A 24055-nucleotide genomic window follows, 5' to 3' on the forward strand; every position below is an offset into this window, starting at 1 on the left:
GATCTCTAGCCTAGAGCCATTTCATGAGGATACGGACTCAGTGGTATCAAAAGCCACATTCCCAGCAAGTGTAACAGAGTTGCATAAGAGCAGTGGAGGCCAATTCTGTTCACCTAGGTCAGGGGTCCCTAATCCCCGGTCCGTGGACTGGCACCGGTCCGTGGCATACCAGCAACAGGTCCGCACAAACAAGTGAAGTCCCATCTGTGGGATGTAGGCAGCACACAGAACCATGCCTCCTCCTGTCCACAGAAAAACCTTTCTCCATGGAACCGGTCCCTGGTGCCCAAAAGATTGGGGGCCACTGACCTAAGTCACTAGCCTTCTCCAAGGTGGTTTGCTTCGCCCACCTTTGCCAATCGTACAATAATTTGTAAAATCTTCCAGTCCAAAGAGTTTGCTTCTTGCTGTGGCTTCTTCTGCTAGTGTAGCCAGCTAAATATATAAGCCAGAAATTATTTAGCTTATTATCCGGGCTGGTTATTTCCAAAATCAGGTTTGTAGACCAACGATACTTTAAAGGATGTGATAAGCCAGGATTGCTATGTTAGTCGTTGTGTGAAAGAATCCATCCCTGATTTAAATAGGAGGAAAATGAGAACATATAGATTGCATACACTGCCATGTGGTTTGTTCACAATATAAAAAGATTCTAGAAACTCAAGAGAATATGTTAAAATGAGTAGCAATCATTAATAAAACATTGGGAAACATTTCAACAAAGCTAGTACGTGCATTTGTGTTTGTGTGTTTCTAAGGGAGAAAATTATAGTGACATAAAACTTTTAAACTATTGTGTATCTAAGCATGTCACATATTAAATAATTTGCTGGATAAAATGCTTTCCAATTTAATGGTTTTAATTTAATCAAACATTAAAATAAAGGATTAATTGTATGTCCAGTTTAGGCATCCAGAGCATAGCAATTGCTCTGGAGAGCTTTCTTACCTTATCCCGTTTAAACTGAGCATTTTGCCAATAGTGGTACAAATATTTTGCAGCTGTTCAAGGGCAGTACAATTCCAACTTACGTCTCATTACAAAAACAAAGCAGTAAATGAGTATTTGGAAGTTTGTAGCTGTAACACCAAATATTTCCATTTGACTGAGGGACTGTGAATAAAAATTGAGCTCATTTGGTTCATGGCACTTGATACCCAGTGAGTGATTTTAATGAGGCATGAAGTGATCAGAAAAAAAAAGTATTCTGCACATTGTTTCATTTAAAAACTGAGTAAAGTATAATTTCTTTATTCCTTTTACAGAAGTGGTATTTAAAATGTACACACATTACACTGGCTCATAAATAAAGTTTTTCAAAAAACTAAAAATTACCATAGTTGGTACAGCTAAGAATTGTCTTCATATATTACAAAGCAGTAGGAAAAATGATGAGGCTTGGTAAAAAGTGTATGAAAGTAGCATTTTCCTCATTCATAATTAATATGAAAAACTTCAAAGAATTTCTGCACAGTATGGCAATGCCAAGCGCTACATATTTTATTCTAAACAAATGATGTTTCATTAGGAACTCCACCAAATCTGAGGTCCAACATTATTTTATTTTTGTCTAAGATGAAATGTCCTATTATGTACAAAAAGAGTTACTTTTCTGTTTGTCACAATCTGTTAAAAACAATGATCTATTGCCCATAAGTAGGAAAGTTCATGGTTCTTCAAGGTCAGCCATAAGTATGAGTAATAAAGAAATACGATGAAGAGACAGTATTGGTAGGATTAAATTTGGAGAAGTCCTTCTTTTATAAACATAATGCATACAATATGTAGCATCTCTTTGAAAAAAGTCCTAAGACAATATACCCTAACACACAAATACTCTTCTTCCTACTGTCTAAGAAACATAAATGGATGGTCTCACAGTGAACATTAACTTCCTTTCGAATTCATATGGATTAAATGATAGCATCTATGTACAAAAGCAGAAGCTTTCTTAGAGAAAATTAACCTTATATTATCTGTACACCTGAGCCTGTACTTATAAGAAAAGTGTGAACGACAGCAATGTCTAATAAAATTAACAGAAAAGATTTTTGCATAGCAGGGTGAGGTTAAACCCAAGGGAAGCTTCTCCGTAATCAGATAAATTCCAGATCATTGAAGGGCAAAAATTCTGAATTAGTGCAAAATCTAGTTAAAATAGGTGTAATAGTCAGAAACCAACTGCTGCTGAAGAAGAATTTTATTATAGTCAATTAAAAACAAATAGAACCACACTTTTGGGGCCGCTTTGTTCCTCCTTTCCCTTTCCCGCCTTTCCCTTCTGTACTCTGAGGATCTTACACATAAGAACAAACCTCACAAACATGTTAGTGAACATTCAAACGACACCTACATATGTGGAGAGAACAATGATCTCCATTTATTTGTTTCATATACATCCATGTTTTGAATTTTTTTTTTAATACAAAAAGAAAAAAAAAAGTTAGAATCTGACAAATGTTTACAAACAAGATACCTTCAAATAGATTTTACTCAGATCAGTCCGTTGCAGAGTAAATGATATTCTACTGTTTATATTCAAGGCAACAAAGTCTGTAGTCCATGACCACTTCGCCCAACTTTAATGCAAGCTTAATTGGTTTCCTCTACCGCGAACGATAAACTCAATGTTGATTCCCAGTTGGTTTGTGCACATGTGTACATAGCAGCTCCTTTCATAGAAAGAAAAGACATCTAGAGGTCATCTTGTACTTTTACCTACAGGAATCATGGTAAGATACAGAATGGGTAACATACAACCAGGGGCTGAATTTATAAGAGGGGAAAGGGGGAGGGGGGAAATAATCAGCTGACAAATGAGGGCAGCAATAAAAAAGCGTCCTTTTGCAACAATAAATAAATACAGTCTAAAGTTCTCTGTGTGGAATTTATAAACCAGCTTCTTCACTGAAGAACAGATGTGGCATTTCCATGGAGTTAGAACTTGACCCCATTTTACGGTTATCTTGTTTTCTCTTGCTTGTTTTCTTTCCTGTCCTTCAGCAAAATGTTTCCCTGTTTCTGCCACAACAGCACAATTCGATCTTGACAAGAAAACGATGCTGCCGATTTTCTTTCTTTCGTCCTTTGGACAAAATTAGCCAAGAATATAAATCTGATGTGACTGATAAAAACACAGTTTACATCAAGACTTCTCAGGACGCCCTGACTAAAAAGCTCTGGCTCCCCAATTAAAAAAAAAAAATTCAGGCAACCAGATTCTTGCGGTTTGTGGTACAATAACACGTAGAACTTTAAGAAGCTGTCGACTGTAGTTTGTTGTTGTGAGACCTGCAGGATGCAGAAAAGGGGGACAAGTAAGCAAAACCTTCACCGAAGCAGGCACTCAAATCCAACCACTCAGTGGGGAATGCACCCAATTTGTTGCTCCCTTTTCCAACTTTTATAAACCAACAAGAGTTACAAAGCAAGGCTTTTGCCACCTTCACAGAGGCAGATCTGAACTCACACGATATGCAGCTCTAACATCTGAAAACACCCCGTAATGCTCCGAGGGATCCACAGATAAAGAGCAGGTCCGCAAGTTTAACTTTGTTTGGGGAAGAGGATAATGTTTATTGTTGGTGGAACAGCATTTATGGTAATCAATTATTCTCCTTCAGAAAACTTTGCTTTAAGGATACAATTGTTAACACCTTGGCTTTATTACTATTATTGGACTTTCAAATGTCTGACCATCTACTATGGCTGTTAGTAAGTAATTGCTTCTGCATTAATACGGTCAAAAAAAAAATTTTTTTTTAAAAAAAGGTAAGGTATGACAGGTTATAGTCATTCCATTCTGAGTCTCGCTAGAAGTTCATCTAAAGCTATCAGTTATCTGCAAATGAAGAATGCAGGGGCCATCATGTAGTGGAAGCTGCAGCCAAGCAATTTAATGTTGATAAGAAAGCAAAAGTGAGAAAGGAATAAATGATAATCTACTGTCAGTTCAGCTGCAACCTTCTCTTTGTATGATTCCTATTCTGGTTCTCACTGGAATCACTTATTTCCACAGAGGAAACGTTAAGAAGCATGGTCAGATGTTACAGCAACACTTGGGGGGGGGGGTGTTCCTGCTTTGCTAGCAGATGTTCCCAATCTTTAAACAAAACAACTCTGCCTCCAATCCCATATAACCACTGTGCGAGAGAAAAGATATATGAAACTGACCTTCCTTCGCTAGGAATGTGTCTCAAACAGACCTGGGCATTTTACGGCCTGTAGGCCACATCTGATCCTTTGGCTCTCTATGTCTGTCCCGTGTGAAATTAATCGACAATTAGAAATCAAATGTAAACAAGTGTATGCCAGGCATGTAATACAACCTCATTGCTTTTGCTTTGAAGGTGACTGCTCTGCCCCCCCCCCCCATTTCCATATGTATGTGCGGCCTATGCACCTTTACAGCCCTATTGATTCAGCCCTCCACAACAGTCTGAGTTTCTCATGTGACCCCTTGGGAGAATTTACCGTATTTTTCGGAGTATATGATGCACCTTCCCCCCCTCCCAAAAGAGGGTGAAAATCTGGGTGCGTCTTATACACTGAATACAGCATTTTTGGCCTCCTGAAACCCTGCCCCCTTCACAAAAATAGACGTGCAGAGGCTTTGGGAGGCCTGCAAAAGGCTCCTGGGGGCTGGGAAGGGCACAAACGATCAGAAAATGGGCCATTTTTGCCCCCCCATCCCCATAAGCACTCTACAAGCCTCCTAAAGGCTATGCATGCCCTTTTTTTGGCAATAAATGGGCTCGGTTTCGCAATAAACGGGCCATTTTTTGCTTGTTTTTGCCCCCCCCTCCAGCCCCCAGGAGCACTCTACAAGCCTCCTAAAGGCTATGCATGCTCTTTTGGGGGCAAAAAATGGGCCCATTTTTGAAAAGAACGGCCTATTTGGCTTGTTTATGCCTCTTTAAAATCTTGGTGCATCTTATACTCTGAAAAAAAATGGTAATTGCCCACCCCGGCCTATAATTTGATCACTCAGAAGAACCGAAGGACAGGATTAAGTTCATACCAAATATTTGAATTCCACTTATGATAATATTTAAACAGATACTTAGGTATATCACCAACATGAATGGATTAAAAAAAATAACTATACCAATCTTTAAATGTACTGCTGCCTCACTTCCAATTTAGACTGCAATTCATTTACTGGGGCATGAGTATTATTGAATCAACAAGCCTAGGGCTGCATTCATCAGATCTGCTAGAAATCTTTGGGGACTAAGGCATTAAACAGAATTAGATGCTGACTGTTTCAAATCTCAATTCCATTGCATATCCTTTATTTTCTTTATTATACTTTACCCAGTTTGTTATTTAAACAAAAAGACCTTGATGATTTCACAAAATTGTATTTTAATTGGACTAATTAGTAGTCATTTGCCTCAGCCTAGTATACAGAGAGAATCAGACATACTGTAGAAAATAGAAAGGTACCTTCTAGTGGTAAAGTATATTTTATACCGACAAAAAAATCATGTTACAGGGAAAAGCGGCTTACCTGCTTGCTTTGAATCCTTTTAGTTTCTGTACAAAGAAGGACTCAAGAACCTCTGCACACTGATAAAAAGGAGAATCACTTGGATTGTAGTAACGACAATTATCAAATATTTTGGTCATGTCGGCCACAAATTCCGTCACCTTTTTGTAGTAGCGCTTCAGTATTCTTTCCTCCATGGTGGAAAGATCTTCAAAACAAACACAGGTTACTCAAAAACAAAGCTCAAAAACTTGTAGCGAACAGTCCAAACCTGAAGAAATATGTCAGAAAAGAAATCGACATTTGAGTAGAATGCCAGTCACGTATACAGAGTTATGTATTGAGGGCATGAATGTGGAATCATTGAGCAAGCAGCAAGAAATGCTCCTTAAATCAAAGATGACCAGATCAAAGGCAAGGCAGGTTACTGGGCGTTCTCCCTAGTTATAAAGATGCACTTTTGAAAATGCTGTTTGAAAGAGGGCCCTCTGGAAACTTAGACAGATGCATCACCACTGGAGACCGGTTGGCTTTTATACTCTGAACTCTCTAGTTTGGGGTTTCCTTGTTGTTTAATTACCCTGAGTAATTAGTGCATATAAACATGCTTAATGTCTCTTGAGCGCTCATTATTTCAATTCAGAGCCTTGTCTGAACTGTTCAATTAGTTGCAGCACAAAGAACGCAGTGTGATCAAGGACCCCAGTTGGTAACTACCGGTCACAGTAATAGGAGGGCTTGCACAGGAAATGTCTGAGTTACTGTTCTTTGACTCTGAAACATTTTGTGCACTTTTCATTAAAGAGTGGGAAAATAGAACAGTCTCTAAAAATGTAAGGCATCAGTAGCACTAACACACCCTTATCATTCACAAATTTAAACTCCAAATGTGATAAGCACTGCTAAAAATAAGGAAAAGCAGATTTGGTAATCTAGTTAGAAAGCCATCATAATGGTTTACATAGTAATGCAAGGCACAGGTTAAAATACTGTAACCCAAGGAAGAAAAGCCTGGAAGCAGGCCACAAATGTTGCTTATATTTACTTTATTTATAGGCGAAGGGGGAATGGACAATAAAAGATCTCCCTGGATTATCACTGTGAGATTCCCTCATTGCAAAGATTTACTGTGCACTTGAGCACTTAAATTCTGTCTTCATGCACCGGATCTTTCTTGCTGGCTGACCCCGATTGACGTTTAATTATTTCAGCTTTCACTCTGGATATAACTAAATAACTCCGTTTGCTAAATCCTATTTTTTTAGACTGTTGATACCCAGAATTGAAGCTGTTTACGGGAAATAATGAAGAAATGCAAAAAATTATTTTGGCTGCAGCTGGGGAGCAATACTCTTCTCACCACAACTTAAAGTAGAGGCAAAAACAGGAATTCTCATCTTTGGCTTAACTGAGAATCTGGAAGGTGCATTTCTAGACAGCGGAAGCAAGAATTCTAGATCTTCAACAGCAATCTAGACTCCAAAAAACTGTCAGGCCTTCAATTTACAAACTAATTGCTCTATTGTTCATTTAGCCTCTCACCTATCCTAAAAGAAGTACCATATTTTTCGGAGTATAAGATGCAAGTTTTTCCCTCAAAAAAAGAGGGTGAAAATCTGGGTGCGTCTTATAAACTGAATACAGCATTTTTAGCCTCCCGAAACTCCGCCTTTCTGCAAAAAATGGCTGTGCATAGCCTTTAGGAGGCTTCCAGAGTGCTTCTGGGGGCTGAGGAGGGCAAAAATGACTGACAAATGGGCCATTTTTTGCTCATTTTTGCCCCCTCCCCCACCCTCAGGAGCACTCTATAAGCCTCCTAAAGGCTATGCACGCCCTTTTTGCACAAAAATGGGCCCATTTTCTGCTCATTTTTGCCCCCCCCAGCAGCACTCTACAAGATTCCTAAAGGCTATGCATGCCCTTTTATTCCCCACAAAAAATGGGCCCGTTTTCGCGAAAAACGGGCCATATTTGAGAGGTCTGCAGAGTGCAAAACCTTTTTCTTAAATTTGCCTCTTCAAAATCTTGGTGTGTCTTATACTCCGGTGCGTCTTATACTCCAAAAAAAAACCCGTATCCTATTCCACTAAATAAGAGAATTGCTTCTAGTACTTTCTATCAGTGAAGAACTATGAACTACCTTATTAAAAGAAACATCTCATGATATATAATTTCAAATGGTATCTACAACTTCAAAAAAAAAAAGAGCATTACTGTCAGATCTGTAAACAGATTCCCCATCCAATGGTAAGATAGGCAAAAGTGGGAGGGCTGAGAACTTGCTAGATACAAGGTCTTGTAAGACTTTAAGTCAGGAAGAAGGAAAAGAAAAAGAAAAACTGAGAGAGAAAAGAAGAGGAAATAGATTAGAGTAATAAGAAAAAAAAAGGAATATTAAAGAAAAAGATAAGCAATGGGGTTACAGTGAACAGCAGAATAAAGGAATATAGCCACACTATATAAAAGCTGTTAACTGAATCTCACTGAAATTAACCAACAGCAAATATATTCAGAAAACCCAAGCTTAGATGAAGAAGCATCTCTTAAATAGCAACAAAACTGAATGCAAGCAATAAAACACTGCAAGGTCCTTACCCCTGTGAACATTTTCTGGGCATTCATCAACATCACAAGAATCAGTTACTTATGGAGAAGAGTGATCAAACGTTCCAGTCTTGTGTGTCACTCAAAAATCAAAGAGTATTTTTGCAGGCTTGTTTATTACGTTTTCTGATTCTTATTTTGTAGGTATCATGATTGTACATATCAGGCACAATTTTATTTGTTTTTATGTATATTATAATGTGATGTGGCAGCTTGAAACCCAGAAAGACCACAGGAATAAAAAATGTGCAAATAATATCTTGCCCCAATCGTATTATTGCTTCAATCCAATGCATGTTTAATTCTAAATTCTAGTGAACTTCTAAGCATTCAGCTGAATGTTGTTTTGGATTTAATCCACTGTAGGTGAAACATACCATGGCCAACTAACCTATGGAAGAAATAAAGCACATGAAAATCACATACATATAGGATGCCCTGGAATTCACTCACCCATAGGTTCTTTGATAACACCATAATAATCTGGAGCATCATTAGGATCTACTGGTTCTAAGAATGGCCAAGCCATCTTGTGAGCCTGTTAGGAAAAAGACACATCATCCGTTAATATGAGAAGTATGCTTTCACACCAATTCTATTGCTGCAAAACACTGGGACAAGCGGGGAGGGAATCGCTTGTAGAACTCTGTCCTACTGCTCCATGCAAACGGAACAGACAGAGCTGTTGATTTCAAGCGAGGTTCAATTCACAAAGATTTTGCTCAGCAGTTTTCATTTCACTGGTTGAACTAAGTCAGCTCCACCTTCCCAAAGTTGTACCGTAATGCTTTTTGTAATACAGTGAATCCCGATTTACTAGACCGCAATTCAATAGACCTCAGGTGCAATGGACAAAGTTCCATTTGCATTTAATGGACTTTGAATCTAATGGACACCCCATTCCTGTGAAATTGAGGGCAACTATGGCCCCTTTATGACATGTGGACTTCAACTCCCAGAATTGAAATCCATAGATCATAAAGGAGGCATAATTGCCCGTCCCTGGCTTAGAGTCTGTTGGTACATTAATTAAACAATATTCTCTTAATGTCAGTTTCAGCCTTACCTGTAATGAACGTAGCACTCTCTTTAGCCCTTCATAATCTTTGTCAGTCAAAGGACTGAGAACTGTCATGGCATCTTCAGTTGACTGACACTGTGGACAGACATACTCATCAATGAGATCTGCCTCACTTTGTAAAATACCAACGCAGCGCCCATGATACCAATTCTGACATCGGTCACAGCCAATGTAAAATCTGCAAGATCCCAAAGAAAACGGTTAACACCTGTAATTCCACATTATAACTTTTCCTTGGTTAACAAATCTAAAAAGATGAGGATTCTTGCCTCACGTTCCCACTCAAATTTCTTGAAACCCAATTGGAAACCCAGCTTTATCAACCATAGCTTAGTATCTCAAGCAACTGAAAGGTCTTAGCGCTGAAAGGAACAAAAGGTCATAAACTGTGATTTACAAACGAGATGATGAGAGATTCTCATTTCTTCTGGATCAACGTTTTGTAAAAGGTACTATTAATACATTGGTAGGCTATCTGTAGAAAATTGACATTCGGAGTCCAACAGCATAATATGAAGGGGGCACTAATAGCACTTATGTACCGATTTTGAAATTATCATCATTAACTTCAGCCTAAACTAAAATTAATACGAATGTAAATAAATTACAAATTCCTAGCAGGTAAGGAAGGCATTTTATGGAAACTTGTTCAACAAATCAATAAAAAATAGTCTGCTTTGAAGAATAAAAGTTTTACTGACAATACTAGAAACCCCCCCGAGGGTCACATAATACAATTTACTGTCATTTTAGAGATGTTTAAAATCATGTCACTAGATACAACAGATGTTGAACAATATTTCTTTTTTGTTCAAGAAACACATTACCAAACTCAGTGCAGTTTGCTACCTAAATATTAAATAAGAGGTTCTTGTCAGAACTCACTGTGACTCATCATAAGGTGTTCTGCAGATACAGTACAATTCCTCACTGCTGCCCTCTTGTGCCCGTTTACACTCATTACAGATGTACACATCCATTTTCTTAGCCTCCTTTTCTGTGATGCCAACACATTCTCCATGATACCAGTTAGTACAAAGATCACAGCCAATATAGAACCTAAAAGTATTTACAATGAAAATGACAATGTAATTGTCATTTCAAATGGCAAAGGCACTTGCTAACCTGACTTTCTGTCTTTTTCTAAATTAAATTTCCCTAACCACATTAATCTATTCTTCCCAACCTAACATAGAATGAAAACTTGCCGGGCCCTACTTTAACAGATATTTCTTCATATTTTTTTTGCAAAACAACAACAACCACAACCACAACCACAACAAAAAGTACTGAAATCTGAAAAATGTGAATGTCTCACTATGAATGCAGAAAGACGCGGCCAAAGGAAAAGATCTATATTTTCAAAACTCTTGCTAAAAAAACGTAAAGCATACGGGTCATTCTTAAATTTTGAAAACATAGGTCTCAATGTAAAAAAAAAAAAAAGCGAAGTACAGATACAACTAGAAGTTACAGGTACACTTTAAAAAAAAAGCAGCATGCATACCAACCATATGTAAAACACATATTGGTATAACATGACATGAAGGAAAATGGGACATGTAAATGTATGTTTTCTTCAAAACTACTTGAAATTTCTCTCAAATAAAAAAGAAAAGAACGGCAGGCCATTTATTCAAAACACCTATTTTTAGAAAACTTTGTGTCAGTTAAAAAAAAAACAACCATACAAGTAGGCAACCTCATCCTTGTATACTTACAAACTTCCACTTGTCGGTATTCAAGTTCAAAATATTAGAACAAAATAAGGAAAAGGGCCATTGTTTGTAAGAACCTCTGGCTTGGAACAGAGGTGAAATGGTTTTATGTCATGCAAATTAATTCTAACTCTAAAGGGACCCTTCCCTTTGTTTATTGCCCCTTCCTCACTCCCTTCTTTTCTTCTTTCAGTGAGTCAAGTGTGATGCTAGTGCTGCCTACCATATTTGCTGGTTCAGATATATTGTTTGCTTCAAACTTCTGAGGGAGGGAACGGTATGGAAGAAAGGAACACAAGTTACCTCATACCAGTTTCATTTGTTTACCTCGATGCAGGTAGTCCTCAACTTACAGATGTAATTGAGTCCAGAACCATCTGCATGTGCCCGATTTTACATTTATTCATTATTTTTTGTGGCAGTCATAGAACAAACACCACAGTCATTAAGTGATAGGTGTTTTTTTTGTCAGAAACCCGAAGTAAATTCCAGCAAAACAAGTATGATAAATTGTGATCACAGGACCATCAGAAGCCGAAATGGCCGTAACTGCAGGTCCATCGCTAAGTGTCCGAAATGTGACATGACTGTGGGATAGCCCCCCGTCCCCACCATAACGTTGAATGTAGGTCGTAAGTATCTTATTTTTGTCTGCCATAACTTTGGTCGCTAAGTGTCCACTTGTAAGTTCAGAACTGCCTATATCTCTTTATTATATCTGAAAGCTTTAATTTCAAAATCAGTTGGAATATCCTTAACACCACCCCTATTGCATAATCTCCCTTTGCACACTATATTATGTTATCCTGCTATTTAAGCATCAGGCTGCTATATAGTACTCTGTGGGCTACCACCCTAATCTCCACTCCTGAGAAAACAGAAAACCTTCCTGCAATATGCCAGCAAACATATTTGCGATGGCTTCTGCTCTAAATTAAGAATGAAACAACTTTTTATTACAAACTGCTCCAAAAATTACCCCAACCATCCCTTTTCTTCTGCCTATCTTCCACTGCAGTTCTAATGATTGTTTACTAAATCTAAGCAAGCAGCTTTCATAAAAGTATGCCAAAGAAACATATAGCCTATTATGGCTGGGACCTAAACTACCATAAGCAAATCCAGTTGATAGCACTGTCCTCCCTAAACTCCTTCCTGTCTTTCTGCAGGATCTGAATGGTCTACTTCCACCCCTTTCATCAATGATGAGCATAATTCAACAGAAGGAAAGCCTTATTGAATCTTAACTCTTTTTAATCTATAAATTATCTGATCTTCCAATAAACTCTCACGATAAATTCGGCATGGAAAAAAAATGTAATCATCTTTCTGAATTGAAAAGCAACTATTATTGATCACAACAATTTTTATGTATTTTATTTAAAAATTACTGTAATCAACATACATGTGCACGCTCTCTCTCTCTCTCTCTCTCTCTCTCTCTCTCTCTCTCTCTCACACACACACACACACACACACACACACTAATACTATTAGGGCTTAACTTCTAGGAAAAAAGTACTGTCCCACTCATTCTGCTCAATGCACTTAGATAATTTGTTTCCTTTAGATACTACAGTATAGTTCAGGAAATGACTGTAGTAAACAATGTGCCACAGACATTTTGAAAGAGAGGTGTTTTTATGTTTATTCACATTCTCTCAGAAAATGATAATTTTATACAATAGGCAGACTTGAGACTCAGGCCTCCTATTAATATTGCACTTAACCATATAAGTTTAAAATGTTAAAGTTCTAGTCTTCATTCGAACTCTAGATAAACACCAAGAAATCCAGGACATGTTTATAAAAACTTCTGCTATACCATTATGGTTAACATGCCAACATTTTAGTCAAGTTAATTCTGAGAATGGAACAGTTAGGTCTCTTGCTGGATTTCTCAAATATTACTTGCTCTTTTTAAATTATTCAGGTATCCAGATCAAAAGCTTATTTCTGACCTGTTAAATTATATTAGCTATGGCATCATGATGTTTTGATTACCGTATTTTTCAGACTATAAGACGCTCCGTACGATAAGTTGCACCTAGCTTTTGGAGAGGAAAACAAGAAAAACAATTCTGTCTCTGCCTCCCAGCAATTTGCCTCCTTGCACCAAACAGCAAACAGCCTGGTCAGCTTCAGCACAGTCTGATTTAGCAAGAGCAGCTGATTGGCGGTTGGATCTGCCTATCAGCTATTCCAGGCTGTGGGGATTGCCACTGTCCATCACTGCCTCCACGCATCCCATTTTCGGCCCATTCCTGGCTGCAATCCCTGCCACCTGGAATGGGCCAAAAATGGGGCATGTGGAGGCCAAAAATGGGGTGCGCAGAGATGGTGATAGGCGGCAGCGATGGGCGGCAGCAATCCCCACAGTCTGGAACAGCTGATAGGTAGTATTCTGGGAGGCAGATCCAACCGCCAATCAGCTGCTCTTGGTTGTGCTGAAGCTGACCAGGCTGTTTGCTGCAAGGAGGCAAATTGCTGGGTGGCAGAGGCCGAAGGATGCGGGCCGGCGGGTGGGCAGGGCTTCAGCAACATTCGCTGTATCAGACGCACAGACATTTCCAGCCACTTTTTTTTGGGGGGGGGGGGGAGAGTCCGTCTTATACACCGAAAAATACAGTACATAAATTTATTTTTCATTTTTATTATTAAACAATATTTTAAAGACCTGCCCTTTCCATTTCCCCTAAAATAAAATAAAATAAATATTCATCTAGGATGACAGCACTTGGGAGCTCTATGGAAACTACTGTAACACATTCATCTTCCAGTTACTCTATTATCTACCTATCTGGCAAATTCAGAATATGTGTATCCTGGCACTCAAAAAGTCCCTTCCCCACCAGACAGTACATATATACCCCAAAAATATATTTAGAAATAATCTGGAGCCTGCCCAAGAAAACTAATCTATAATCCATGGCTTCTGAACGAGAAGGGGGTTGAGACAAAGTAAAGAATGTGCAATGTGAGACAAGATCATACAATGGAAACATGCAAGTAAGATATGAATCACAAAAGTCTGCTTTGAACAAAAAATACAATCGAGAGCTAATATTTTTAGTTCTTTCTCAGCGAATTACCCAACAAAACGGTGTCTAACGTTTCACTCCATTTCCATCCCTCCAGCCCAGCTACTAACAACTAAAGGCTAAAGCTAAACTAAAAACCCTTTGAACGCTTAAGATTCCTTACTCACTTGGACTCGTCGTAAGGCGTCTTGCAGATGCAGTAAAGCTTTGTATCCTTCTTGGTTTCCTTTGAGGTAGTAGAAATCATTTTCTTTTTCTTGGATTTTGAAGAGGCAGACTCCTTCTCTTCCTCTCGCTTTCTTTTGTGGGATGAAATATAGGATGTGCCTGAAGCAGTGGAGGGAACACTGGAACTGGGAGGTGGTAGAGGTGGTGGCGGTGGCGGTGGCGGCGGTGGTGGGGGTGGAGGGGGAGATAGTGCTGCAGCGGCTGCCGCAGCCGCAGCCACTGCAGCAGCCTGGGCCTTTTCTTTTTCTCTTTTAATTTTACATAGATCCTTTTTTAGTTCTTCCTAAAGAAAAACAGAAGCACAAAAATAAGCTATATAGATACTTATCTTACAATGTCAAAGGCTATCAAACGTCTACAGAAAAGCCACAAGAGGGAGCCTAAAGTCTGTGATATTGCTGACTCTCCTTAAGAATACTTTTAGTTCTATTAAACTCAGTGAAATATGTCGACAGGAAAGAAGACTCAGACACTCTCAGGAGATATAGATTTTTTATAGCCATTTATGGATGAGTATTTATTAAAATTGCAGGAACAGATTCAAAATGTCGGGTCAAAGCTGGAAAACAAAATTGATGAGCTTGTATGGGAGCTCCGGGAAGAAATTAAGGATCTGAAAGGAAATACGAAACAGGTAAAAGCCAGAATAGAGCCTGGGCTGGAGAAGAACTAATGCTATGTGTGAGGTGGAGCTAGTCGAGATCAAAGATTTGGAAGCTCAGATTAAAGAATTTTAATTAAGATTTGGAATACCTGAACAACCAGGAGAAGATATCACATCAAAGATGGTAAAGGCCTTGGCTCAGTTAACTAATAAAGGGGAAGGAGACTTAGATTTGGATATGGACAAGACATACAGAATAAACTCCAGATTTGCTGCCACGAGAAAGCTACCAAGGGATGTCCTAGTTCACTTCGTAAGAAAAAACAACAAGGGATCAGGTTCTGGATTGCCATTTTAAGTATAGGTTGAAAATGGATAATACTGATGTTCTTGTTTTGAAGGAAATTCCTGTTAGAATTTTGAGAAAAAGGAAAGGTGATGCTTTTCTTACTGATATCCTGAAGCAGAGAAAAGTCTTATTTCGCTGGGATAGACTAGAAGGGGTGATACTTCCCTACCATGAGCAAAGATTTAGGCTGAATTCCATAGAGAAAGCTAAGGACTTTTTAATCAGATACAAGCTAATCCCTGATACGTGTGGAGAATCAGGTATAATAAAGAAGTCAGTGACTGACTAAAATAAAAAACAAATGGTTGTGCAAGACCCTAAAGTTGGCATTGAGAAAGTTTAAAATGGATAAAAAGTGCTATGGATTTGATTTTGTTAAAAATGAATTGGAACTTTCAATATGTGGCAAATGATGAACATATTATTGCTAAGATTTATAAAACGTTTTTGAAACTGAACTTAGAAAACGAACATGTAAAAAACATTGTATGATCCAGTGGGCAAGGAATTTTGGATATAATGTGATGCTCGAACAATGGGAAAATATGTGGACGAAGGGTTTAAAATGTACACTAAATTATAATTTAAAACAGAATTTTTATAAGATGATGTATCAGTATTTAACACCAGGCAAGCTATCTAAGATATATAAAGGTATGTCAAATGAAGGTTGGAAGTGTAAAAATAAAGAAGGACCTTTATACCATCTATGGTGGACATGTCATAAAGCAAAAACATTTTGGAGTATGATTCACACTCCAATACAGAAAATCCTGAAAATGGAGATAGAAATGAAACCAGAACTTTTCCATTTAGGGCTAATGGAAAAAGAACTGGAGAAAAATACTGGAATTTTGTTACTATATATATGTTGACAGCAACAAGACTATTGTACTCGTAAAAATGGAAAGCCAGTTTGATAACTACCATGGAAGAATGGATGCAGAAGTTGATGGAGTTGGCTGAAATGGCAAAACTGACTACGCTGATTAAAGAAAAGAACATAAGCACTTTTGATTACAGCTTCTGAATTTCAGGCTTAATGTGGAAAAGAATGTAACTCTGACTTTGGGTTTTATAGATTAGATTGATAGATCTTTATAGAAATGACTTGTTCATATTGTTATGGAAAAACAAAAAGCTGTGATTTGATGTAATGTCCTATTCTACTGCAATGGAGAGAGTCAGAGGTCAATGCTTTTCCTTTTCCCTACCTTTCCTTATTTCTGTTCCCCCTTTCCCTTCCCCTCTCACTGCTCTTTTATTTACTTTTGTATTTTGCATTTTATAATACTTTATAACTTAATAAAAAAATGTTTGATAAACTTCCACAGAAAAGCAAGTATTTGTGTAGGGTTAGCAATTATTTATGCAAAACACATAAGCTTTCTTGCTGTGAGCTTCTCAGATTTCTTCCATCCAAGAAGGCCTTGGCACTGAACTAGTTTCAGAAGAACAAGCTATCAAAAACATCTACATTATTAGCAATATACTGATCCTGGCTTAATCATATGCACAAAAATATTTATGCCGTTCAAAAAAGTATTGGAGGCAAATTTATTAATACTGCATGCCAGACTCGAGTAGGTAATTTTTGTACGAATCCAGCTTTTGTTTCTGCACCTTAAAGGAACAATAACTACAAAAGGTTTTAACTACAAGACAAAGGAAGCTTTGAAAAGACATTATCCCAAATCCAAGCATTTGTCCCACTGCCATTCAATAACTACTAAAAAGGAAGAAAATAACATCATAGGATATCAGCACTGCTGCTAATAATCCCCCAGTTTATGGAAGAAACAACATCTGGTTTCTATCCTGGGCTACCAAGGGTTTTGTAAACCTTTTTTCTCTCAGAACCCCTTCCCACTTTTTAAAAACTATAGAGAACAGCCAAAGAGATTATGTTTGTATGGGTTATATCGTATTTATCAATATTTACATTAAATGGACACACTTGCTGTCTCTATTGCTTCTCACACGTGTTTTGATGGGATTTTAATACTGCATTATTTTACAACATAGGCTAGCACATAATTAATGACAATTTTGGTTCTGATAGTGTTAGAAAGAATACTGCTTCTTGCACTCCATGTTCCACCCTTGCCTTTGAAAGAAAGATTTGCACACACTATTAATGGTTCCCTCCTGCCCAACACTGGGCTGCCTGACAGTTGTATCTCACCTCTCACTCTCTGTGCGGGTAACACAGTGTGCAAGCACACAAACCATAACTTTCATCCCCTGCTCTCGGTCCATGCTGATAAGTCCAAATGCAGGCCTGCACACAATGCTTGCCAGACTCCTGCTTTTTGGGCTGCTGGCAACTTGACACACATAACTGTTTGTGCAGAGCATCATGGTCCCTCCCAGTTCCCTGAAAATGCACCATGAAACCTCCCTTCCCCTTTGGATCTAAAGCACTGCACACTTTAATATTAACAACCAATTAGCAACCTAGAATAAAAATGAGTTCAAAGGTAACCAATAACCATCAGAATTAGGGGAGCCATCTGTGTCACCAGTCACCTTCAAATTGAAGCCCAGGAAAATATAGTCAACGATACACTTAGGCATATGGGATGGGGAGGTCCTAAATATGCTGTTTTGTGGAAATGAACATAAGGTGAAAAGGGCTAACCCTACTTTTTGCCTGTGGATGCTAAACAATAAATCCAAATATTATGTCATGTCTCCCAGCACGATTAAGAATGACGATTTTACCTGCACTTCAATTTGCAGATCTTTGTCCAAAAGTGCTCTTTTCTTCAGTATTTCAGCTTTCAGCTGTTCCTTGTGTTTGAAGAGCAGAGCAGAGAGTTTTGAAGCATTCTGTTTACTGCGCTTTTGTTCCACACTCTCTTCCCGTTTTCGTTTCTTAGCTGCCTGCTTTTCTTCTTTATCTATTTTATCCAGAATATATTTCATGACTTGGTTGCACACGATCATTCTGGTGAAGAAATACGAAGGATGTAATTAAATAGTAATAATTTGGGGTGGGGGTGGGGGAAGAGAGAGACTGTCAACTAAATTTTATGCACCATAATAATCACACCCTAAACTGCATAATTCTCAACTGGGAATAATAGTCTTTTTACTAAAAGGTTACTGCTTCTGAGCATACTCGCAGCACATCATTACATGCTGATCTTTACATCCTACAATATTAAGAAGGTAAAGAAGTATTTTTATTGCTGGATCAAGTCAATGGTTAGGTCCATTGTACCTGATAACACACATTTTATTACCCTGTGTGGATGACCAAGTCAGAAGCATCAACTAGCAAGTTTGGTCTAGTTCTTGTAAACTAATTACATTTTTTTTGAAGAAGCAGAGAATGGAAAAAGGATACATCAGATGTATGTAGTATTCCTTATTCATCAGTGGTTGCCTTACCAGTTAGATAACTGATCGTTCTCCCTTAGTTTTATATTTTCATATTGTATAGTTGCTGACTTTTGCTGCTCCTGCTCTTCCTACCTCAGCAAATAGCAATTTAATTGCAATTCAATTCACAGTTATTACTCCACCATCTTAACGCAAAGAAGCCATAGACTGGAGCAAAATAAGCCTAATATCCAAGCCTGCACCAAACATGCACATGTGATTTAACTACTGCAACAAACACCCATTTTGTAAATAACCTCTTCTGGCATTCTGGGAAATGTAGTTCAAAGGCAGCTGGAGTTGGAAAGAACAAGCTTCTTCCTTGGGATATGGTTGTCAATCTTTCTATTAATATCATTACAGAAGACCTACCGTATTTTTCGGATTATAAGACACACTGGAGTCGAAGACACACCAAGATTTTGAAGAGGTAAATTAAAAAAAAAAAGTTTTTACCTTCCCCGGCACCCAGGAGCCCTCTACAGCCTCCCAAGCCCTCTACGTGCCCCGTCCTGAAATGCGGCTAAAAAGGAACTCCTGCCTGACCTAGAGAATTCCCGCCTATCACAAGGCAAATGTCCTCGACCACCTGGACCCAGAAGGCTCAGCCTCGAGAAAAGGCATGTTGTTAAAGGCAGGTTCCCTAAATTGCTGACGCAAATCGATTTCCACTGGGGGTGTGTGTGATGTGATTGCAAAGCCCGGGGGGCAGGCTGGGGGGGGGGGTGGCGTGGTGGCGCGCAGAAGAGCCTGCTACACTGCTGTGGGATTTCCAAAACTCCAGATGGGCTCGATCTTCCTAAAGGATAAGGTGTTTAGAAATCTCAAATCCACTTTTCTTTACCCCTCCCATGGCAGGGCAGGACAAAACATCTCTCCCCATGTTTTATTCCCCCCCCCCCTTCCCTCTGACCAGTGGCAATGCAGAGCTGCTTCACCCAAGGAGTGGCAGTCGGCTCGCTTCTTCTCTTCAGCAAGAGGGGAAAGACGTGTGTGGGCTGCTGAACGGCCGCCGCACTCAACTAGGAACGGCCCATTGGGCAAGGAGGGGTAGGGATCCCTTCCATTTGGATTAACGGTTCCTTACAGTGGCACCTGAGTGGCGAAAGACAAGCCCAAAGAAAATGACCCATTAAGGCTGCCCCCTTGAACAACCAGGCTTCCTTAGTCTCAGGGCAAATACAGGTGCCAGGCTGCAGGGAGACTCCCGAGCTGGTGGTCCCGCATTCTGAAGTTTCCTTTCCATCGCACAGTTCTTCCACTAGCCAAGATCCCGATGATGCCAATAGCTTTTTCCAGGGAGAAAGTGGAGATTTAGCATCATGAGAAAAGCCTTCGTGTGGAGCAGATCAGCCCCCCCCCACCCCAAAATCTGCCCGGATCTGTCATGCAGCAAAGAGATAGCTGGGCTGCAGCTCAGGACGCTGGTGGGAACTGCATGTGGATCATCCCTCAAAAGAAACAGGATGCGCGGGGCGGGGTTTCCGGAAGGCAAAAATGGCTACATTTGGTGTATAATACGCACCAACATTTCCACCCTCTTTTAGGGGGGGGGGGAGATGTGTCTTATACTCCGAAAAATAAGGTAGCTATTTTTCAGGAAGAAGCAGTCACACAGCCTCTGCCCATTATAGCGATGCCTCATGGAAGTTTGCAAATAGACAAGATTACCTCATCCCAGGTGAGAATACAGGAAGTTGCTGTTGGCAGGTCGACCACAAGAGCAATACTTAGGTAGCATAAGGAGCTGTCAGTCCTTAGCCTGTCCCATCAGCCTTGGTGCCCAGGAGCCTCTGACAGGGAGGAGCCTTAGATATGACTTACATATTTTTCAGAATATAAGACGCACCCCCCCCCAAAAGAGGCTGAAAATTTGGGTGTGTCTTATACTAATGTATCTTTCGAAGCCCTAATGAAGCGCTAACGAAGCAATCTTCCCTGTTTTGCCTGGTTTTCTCATTGCTTCTCCCTCCCACGATCAGCTGTGCTTTAGAAGCTGTTTTTAAGCCCTAATGTGGTGCTAACGACTTCTGTGCTTTGCCTGCATTTCTCATTGCTTCTCCCTCCGAGGATCAGCTGTGCTTTAGAAGCTGTCTTTTATCCCCAACCAGGGGATAAAAAGCGTGTGCACTCAAAACCAGCAAAGTTATGTGCTGAAGCTGACCAGACTAAGGACACTAGCCAGATGAATACCTGATAGGTAGAATTTCCCCCCCCCCCAAAATAAGGTGCATCTTATATTTCGAAAAATACAATAATTTATTTACACAGCTGCTAGTGATGACCCTGTACACCTATCCAGATAGTCCAAATGTGGTATCTGCTGTGCCATTTTGTACATCTTACGTGCGTCTATATCTGTGCATTCTTATGTTAGCAATCTCACAATCATGTGGCTGGTTTTGGCAGTCATGACAGGTAGCAAGTAGAACTCGTGATGCTTAATTTTGGGTAACACACCTGCCCTACAGAATAGAATTCTGACATTGGGAGACACAGAAAAACGTTTTCTCCTTTTCATTTATCTCCTAAAAATATAGGCTTAGATCTCTAAACCCATATGATGACACATTTAATGGAAAAGGATGAGAAGGAAATGTTACTATTCCCTCTGGCAGTGGCGTGCACTCTAGAAATGTCTCCAAATAATAGGGAGGAACGTCTGCAATATGAAGGGTATCGAGCAAGAGAGAGAGACAGCCAGTCAGACATACAGAGCTGGAGGGAAAAATAAACGCAAATAATAACCACATGGTTGTTTTTTTAGGAAATGTTTCTCCTGGATCAGAAGAGCCCCTTCCATTTCCATTTAGTGTATGAGAACTGAGGATTCCACTTACTGTGGGAACTGGTGTTGCACTATCACACATTGCAGTGCAGTAGAAACACTGGAAGACCTATTCAATTAATACCTGGTTAATTACAATTTGCCTTACCGTTGATTCTCTTCACGCTCAGCAGGAGTTAATGTCTTTTTCTGTTTTAAGTGCTCTATCACAGCATTGTGTTTCATTACCACCTTGAAGACAGGGGAGGAAGAAATTCAATATATGAAATCTTCAGAGAGCAAGAAATAACTCTTACAACCTATAGGTAACATAAGTAAAGTAAGTATAAGTAAAATCTAAGCACCAAAGAGATTAAACTGAAGGTGGCCTTTAACTGCCACCTTAATTGCCATTGCAATTTGGACAAAAGGTATTCACTTGCCCTCCTCTGAAGCAAGCCTGAAGAGTTCCCCAAAGGAGGAAGAAACAGGAGAAATGGAAATACCAGCTGCAGAGAAAAAATAAGGAAAAGAGGACCAGGGCTGGGAGTATAATACCCCTCACATATACATATCCTCGCTTGGGAAGTGAAATGATGATGATGATGATGATGATGATAATAAATCTATCAAAGAAAGGAATTTAAGTAGACAAGAAATGAGAAGACTTCTGTAAGGAACATTACCTTAAAAGGGGGGGGGGGGGGATCAGTCTAGCATTAAGAGTTTAGGAGAAACATAGGAACTAGAACCTAGTCCACCATCATGTTTAATGTTTCAGATCTCTCAGTATTTACCTTCCTCCAAAATAAATACTTTCCAATAAAATAATCAGAAATCGACCCTGCCCTTTGGGATAATTATTTTTAAATTTTCTGCTCCTTATTAGATTCTTGTCATATCCCTTTCCTTCCATAGATTTTCCAAGTTTCAAGAATATCCCAAACAAAATGAAGAAAAAATAGGAAGGGGTTCAGAAGCGAGGTAACATTGATGCCCTACAGCTCGGGATGAGATGGGAGAATAATTTCTCCCACAGAAGACTATAGGCTGGGGCATCCAACGTTGGCAACTTTAAGACTTATGGACTTCAATTCCCAGAATTCCATGCTGGCTGGGAAATTCTGGCAACTGAAGTCCATAAATCTTAAAAAGTTGTCAATGTTGGACACCCCTGCCATAGACATTTGATGGACTGCTCCCTGCTTCCTGGAGCAAAGGTGGGAAACAATCTATGCAAGGACACTTCCTTCTGCAGTAGGAAAAGTTAGATCCTTTATGTGATCTATTTTGTACCTGAAAATATTTCAGATATTTGGCAACAGCCTTATCATACATAGGATTCTTTTTCTCAAAATATATCCGTAATATTCTACAGTTGAAGAAAGTACAAAAGATGACTCTTACTGCAATCTGAAAGTGCAAAATTCTAAACACAGATGAATTCTGAGCAGTCTTGGTTAACTGAAGCTTTTTTTTCAATTCTGCTGTTAAATTTAGGACTGAGGAGAGCTTTCTGTTGCTGTTGTCAATATTTTGGAAAAGTTATGTTAAAGAGATTTAGATCGAACATCTCTTATTTTGACAAGGAGAAAATAAAAAGTCACCACCAAGGATTTAATCCTCAAAAGCTCAATGATTTCTCCTTATCATACTTAAGATGAAGCTAAATTTAGAATAACCTCTCTCCAAAAGAATAATTAAACAAACGAACAAAAAAAATCTCATTCATTTCATTTATAACATTCTCAGCCAAACTAAGCTAACTCCCCCATTTTTAAAAGTTAATTCCAGGGGAGAAGGAAGGATTCACTTTGATTCTAGTAAATGTAGCGATATGCCAACTGAGAAATAAAGTTTTGTTTTTCCTTTAAAACACTTTTACCTGTTTTTGGATAATATCACTCTGATTAGAAGCCTGAAGGGAGTGTTCCCGTTTTATTTCAATATGCTGCTGTTTTTTCTTCTGCTGTTGCTCTCTGAGCTGCTGTACCCTCTGCAGTTGCTCTTGGACACTGGCTTGAACAGTTACTACGTTCTGGATCTGGTGGGTTTGCACCGCGCTGGCCTGCTGAATCTGAATTGGTAACTGGAGCTTAATCTGCTGAGGCAGGCCACTCTGCTGAGCTTGAATCTGGGCCACCATATGGGACGGGAGCTGGGAAAATACTTGGACTTGCTGTTGAAGCTGTGGCACAGTAATGACCTTGGTCTGGGGGGGCTGAATCTGCAGCTGAGGGCGTGGAGGCGGTACCATGACTTGGTTGACAGTTGAAGCAGGGGCCAGAGCTGGGACCTGGGATGGCTGGGTCTGGATCTGCACGGATGGATGTGGTTGGATCTGAACCTGCTGTGGGGCCACCTTCTGTACCTGAGTTGGCTGGATCGGCTGTCCTTTGGGTGGGGTCTGCAGATGCATAACTGGCTGGGCTTGGTTCTGTACTGGAGCTAAAGGCGGCCCTTGGGCAAGGCTCGGGGATGGGGGCTGAGCCACGGCTGGAGTTATGGTGGATTGTGTTCTGGGCGGCTGTGCTTCAGAGGTGACTGCTGGACTTGGAAGTGAAGGTGGGACCTGAGCTTCAGGGGAGGGGTGGATTTCAACTGGACCTGGCGCCTGTCCGGTCTGGGTCTGTGCAGGCATCACAGTCTGAGCTGAACTGCTTGGAGGCTGAGCTGAGAGCGGAGGAGGGGCAGGCTTGGGCTCTGCAGGTGGAAGCGCTGGCGTTGGCTGTGTTTGGGTCTGTGCAAGAGATGTTTGCTTCTGTTCTCCTGCAGCTGGGGAGA

The 24055-nt window shown here is 39.7% G+C and overlaps 1 protein-coding gene across 8 annotated transcripts in view; it reads right to left on the reverse strand.

Annotated features, from left to right (window-relative positions):
• Positions 1-2359: 2359 nt before the first annotated feature.
• BPTF (bromodomain PHD finger transcription factor) overlaps positions 2360-24055 on the reverse strand; it is a gene marked incomplete at its 3' end in the record, with an annotated part of 93362 nt that continues 71666 nt past the window's right edge. For 5 of the 8 annotated variants that reach the window (XM_081934389.1, XM_081934393.1, XM_081934390.1 and 2 more), the window contains 9 exons: positions 23157-24046; positions 21441-21523; positions 17842-18067; positions 14104-14447; positions 10063-10236; positions 9163-9355; positions 8550-8634; positions 5514-5700; positions 2360-3292 (listed from right to left, as the gene is read on the reverse strand). In XM_081934389.1, coding sequence (XP_081790515.1) covers positions 3256-3292; positions 5514-5700; positions 8550-8634; positions 9163-9355; positions 10063-10236; positions 14104-14447; positions 17842-18067; positions 21441-21523; positions 23157-24046 — 2219 coding nt within the window. Of the gene's footprint in view, positions 3293-5509; positions 5701-8549; positions 8635-9162; positions 9356-10062; positions 10237-14103; positions 14448-17841; positions 18068-21440; positions 21524-23156; positions 24047-24055 lie in introns of those variants that run through there. The other 3 variants (XM_081934395.1, XM_081934392.1, XM_081934394.1) reach the window with 2 other exon arrangements.

Source organism: Natrix helvetica (assembly GCF_964273705.1).
Source record: "Natrix helvetica genome assembly, chromosome: 1".
Lineage (NCBI taxonomy): Eukaryota > Metazoa > Chordata > Lepidosauria > Squamata > Natricidae > Natrix > Natrix helvetica.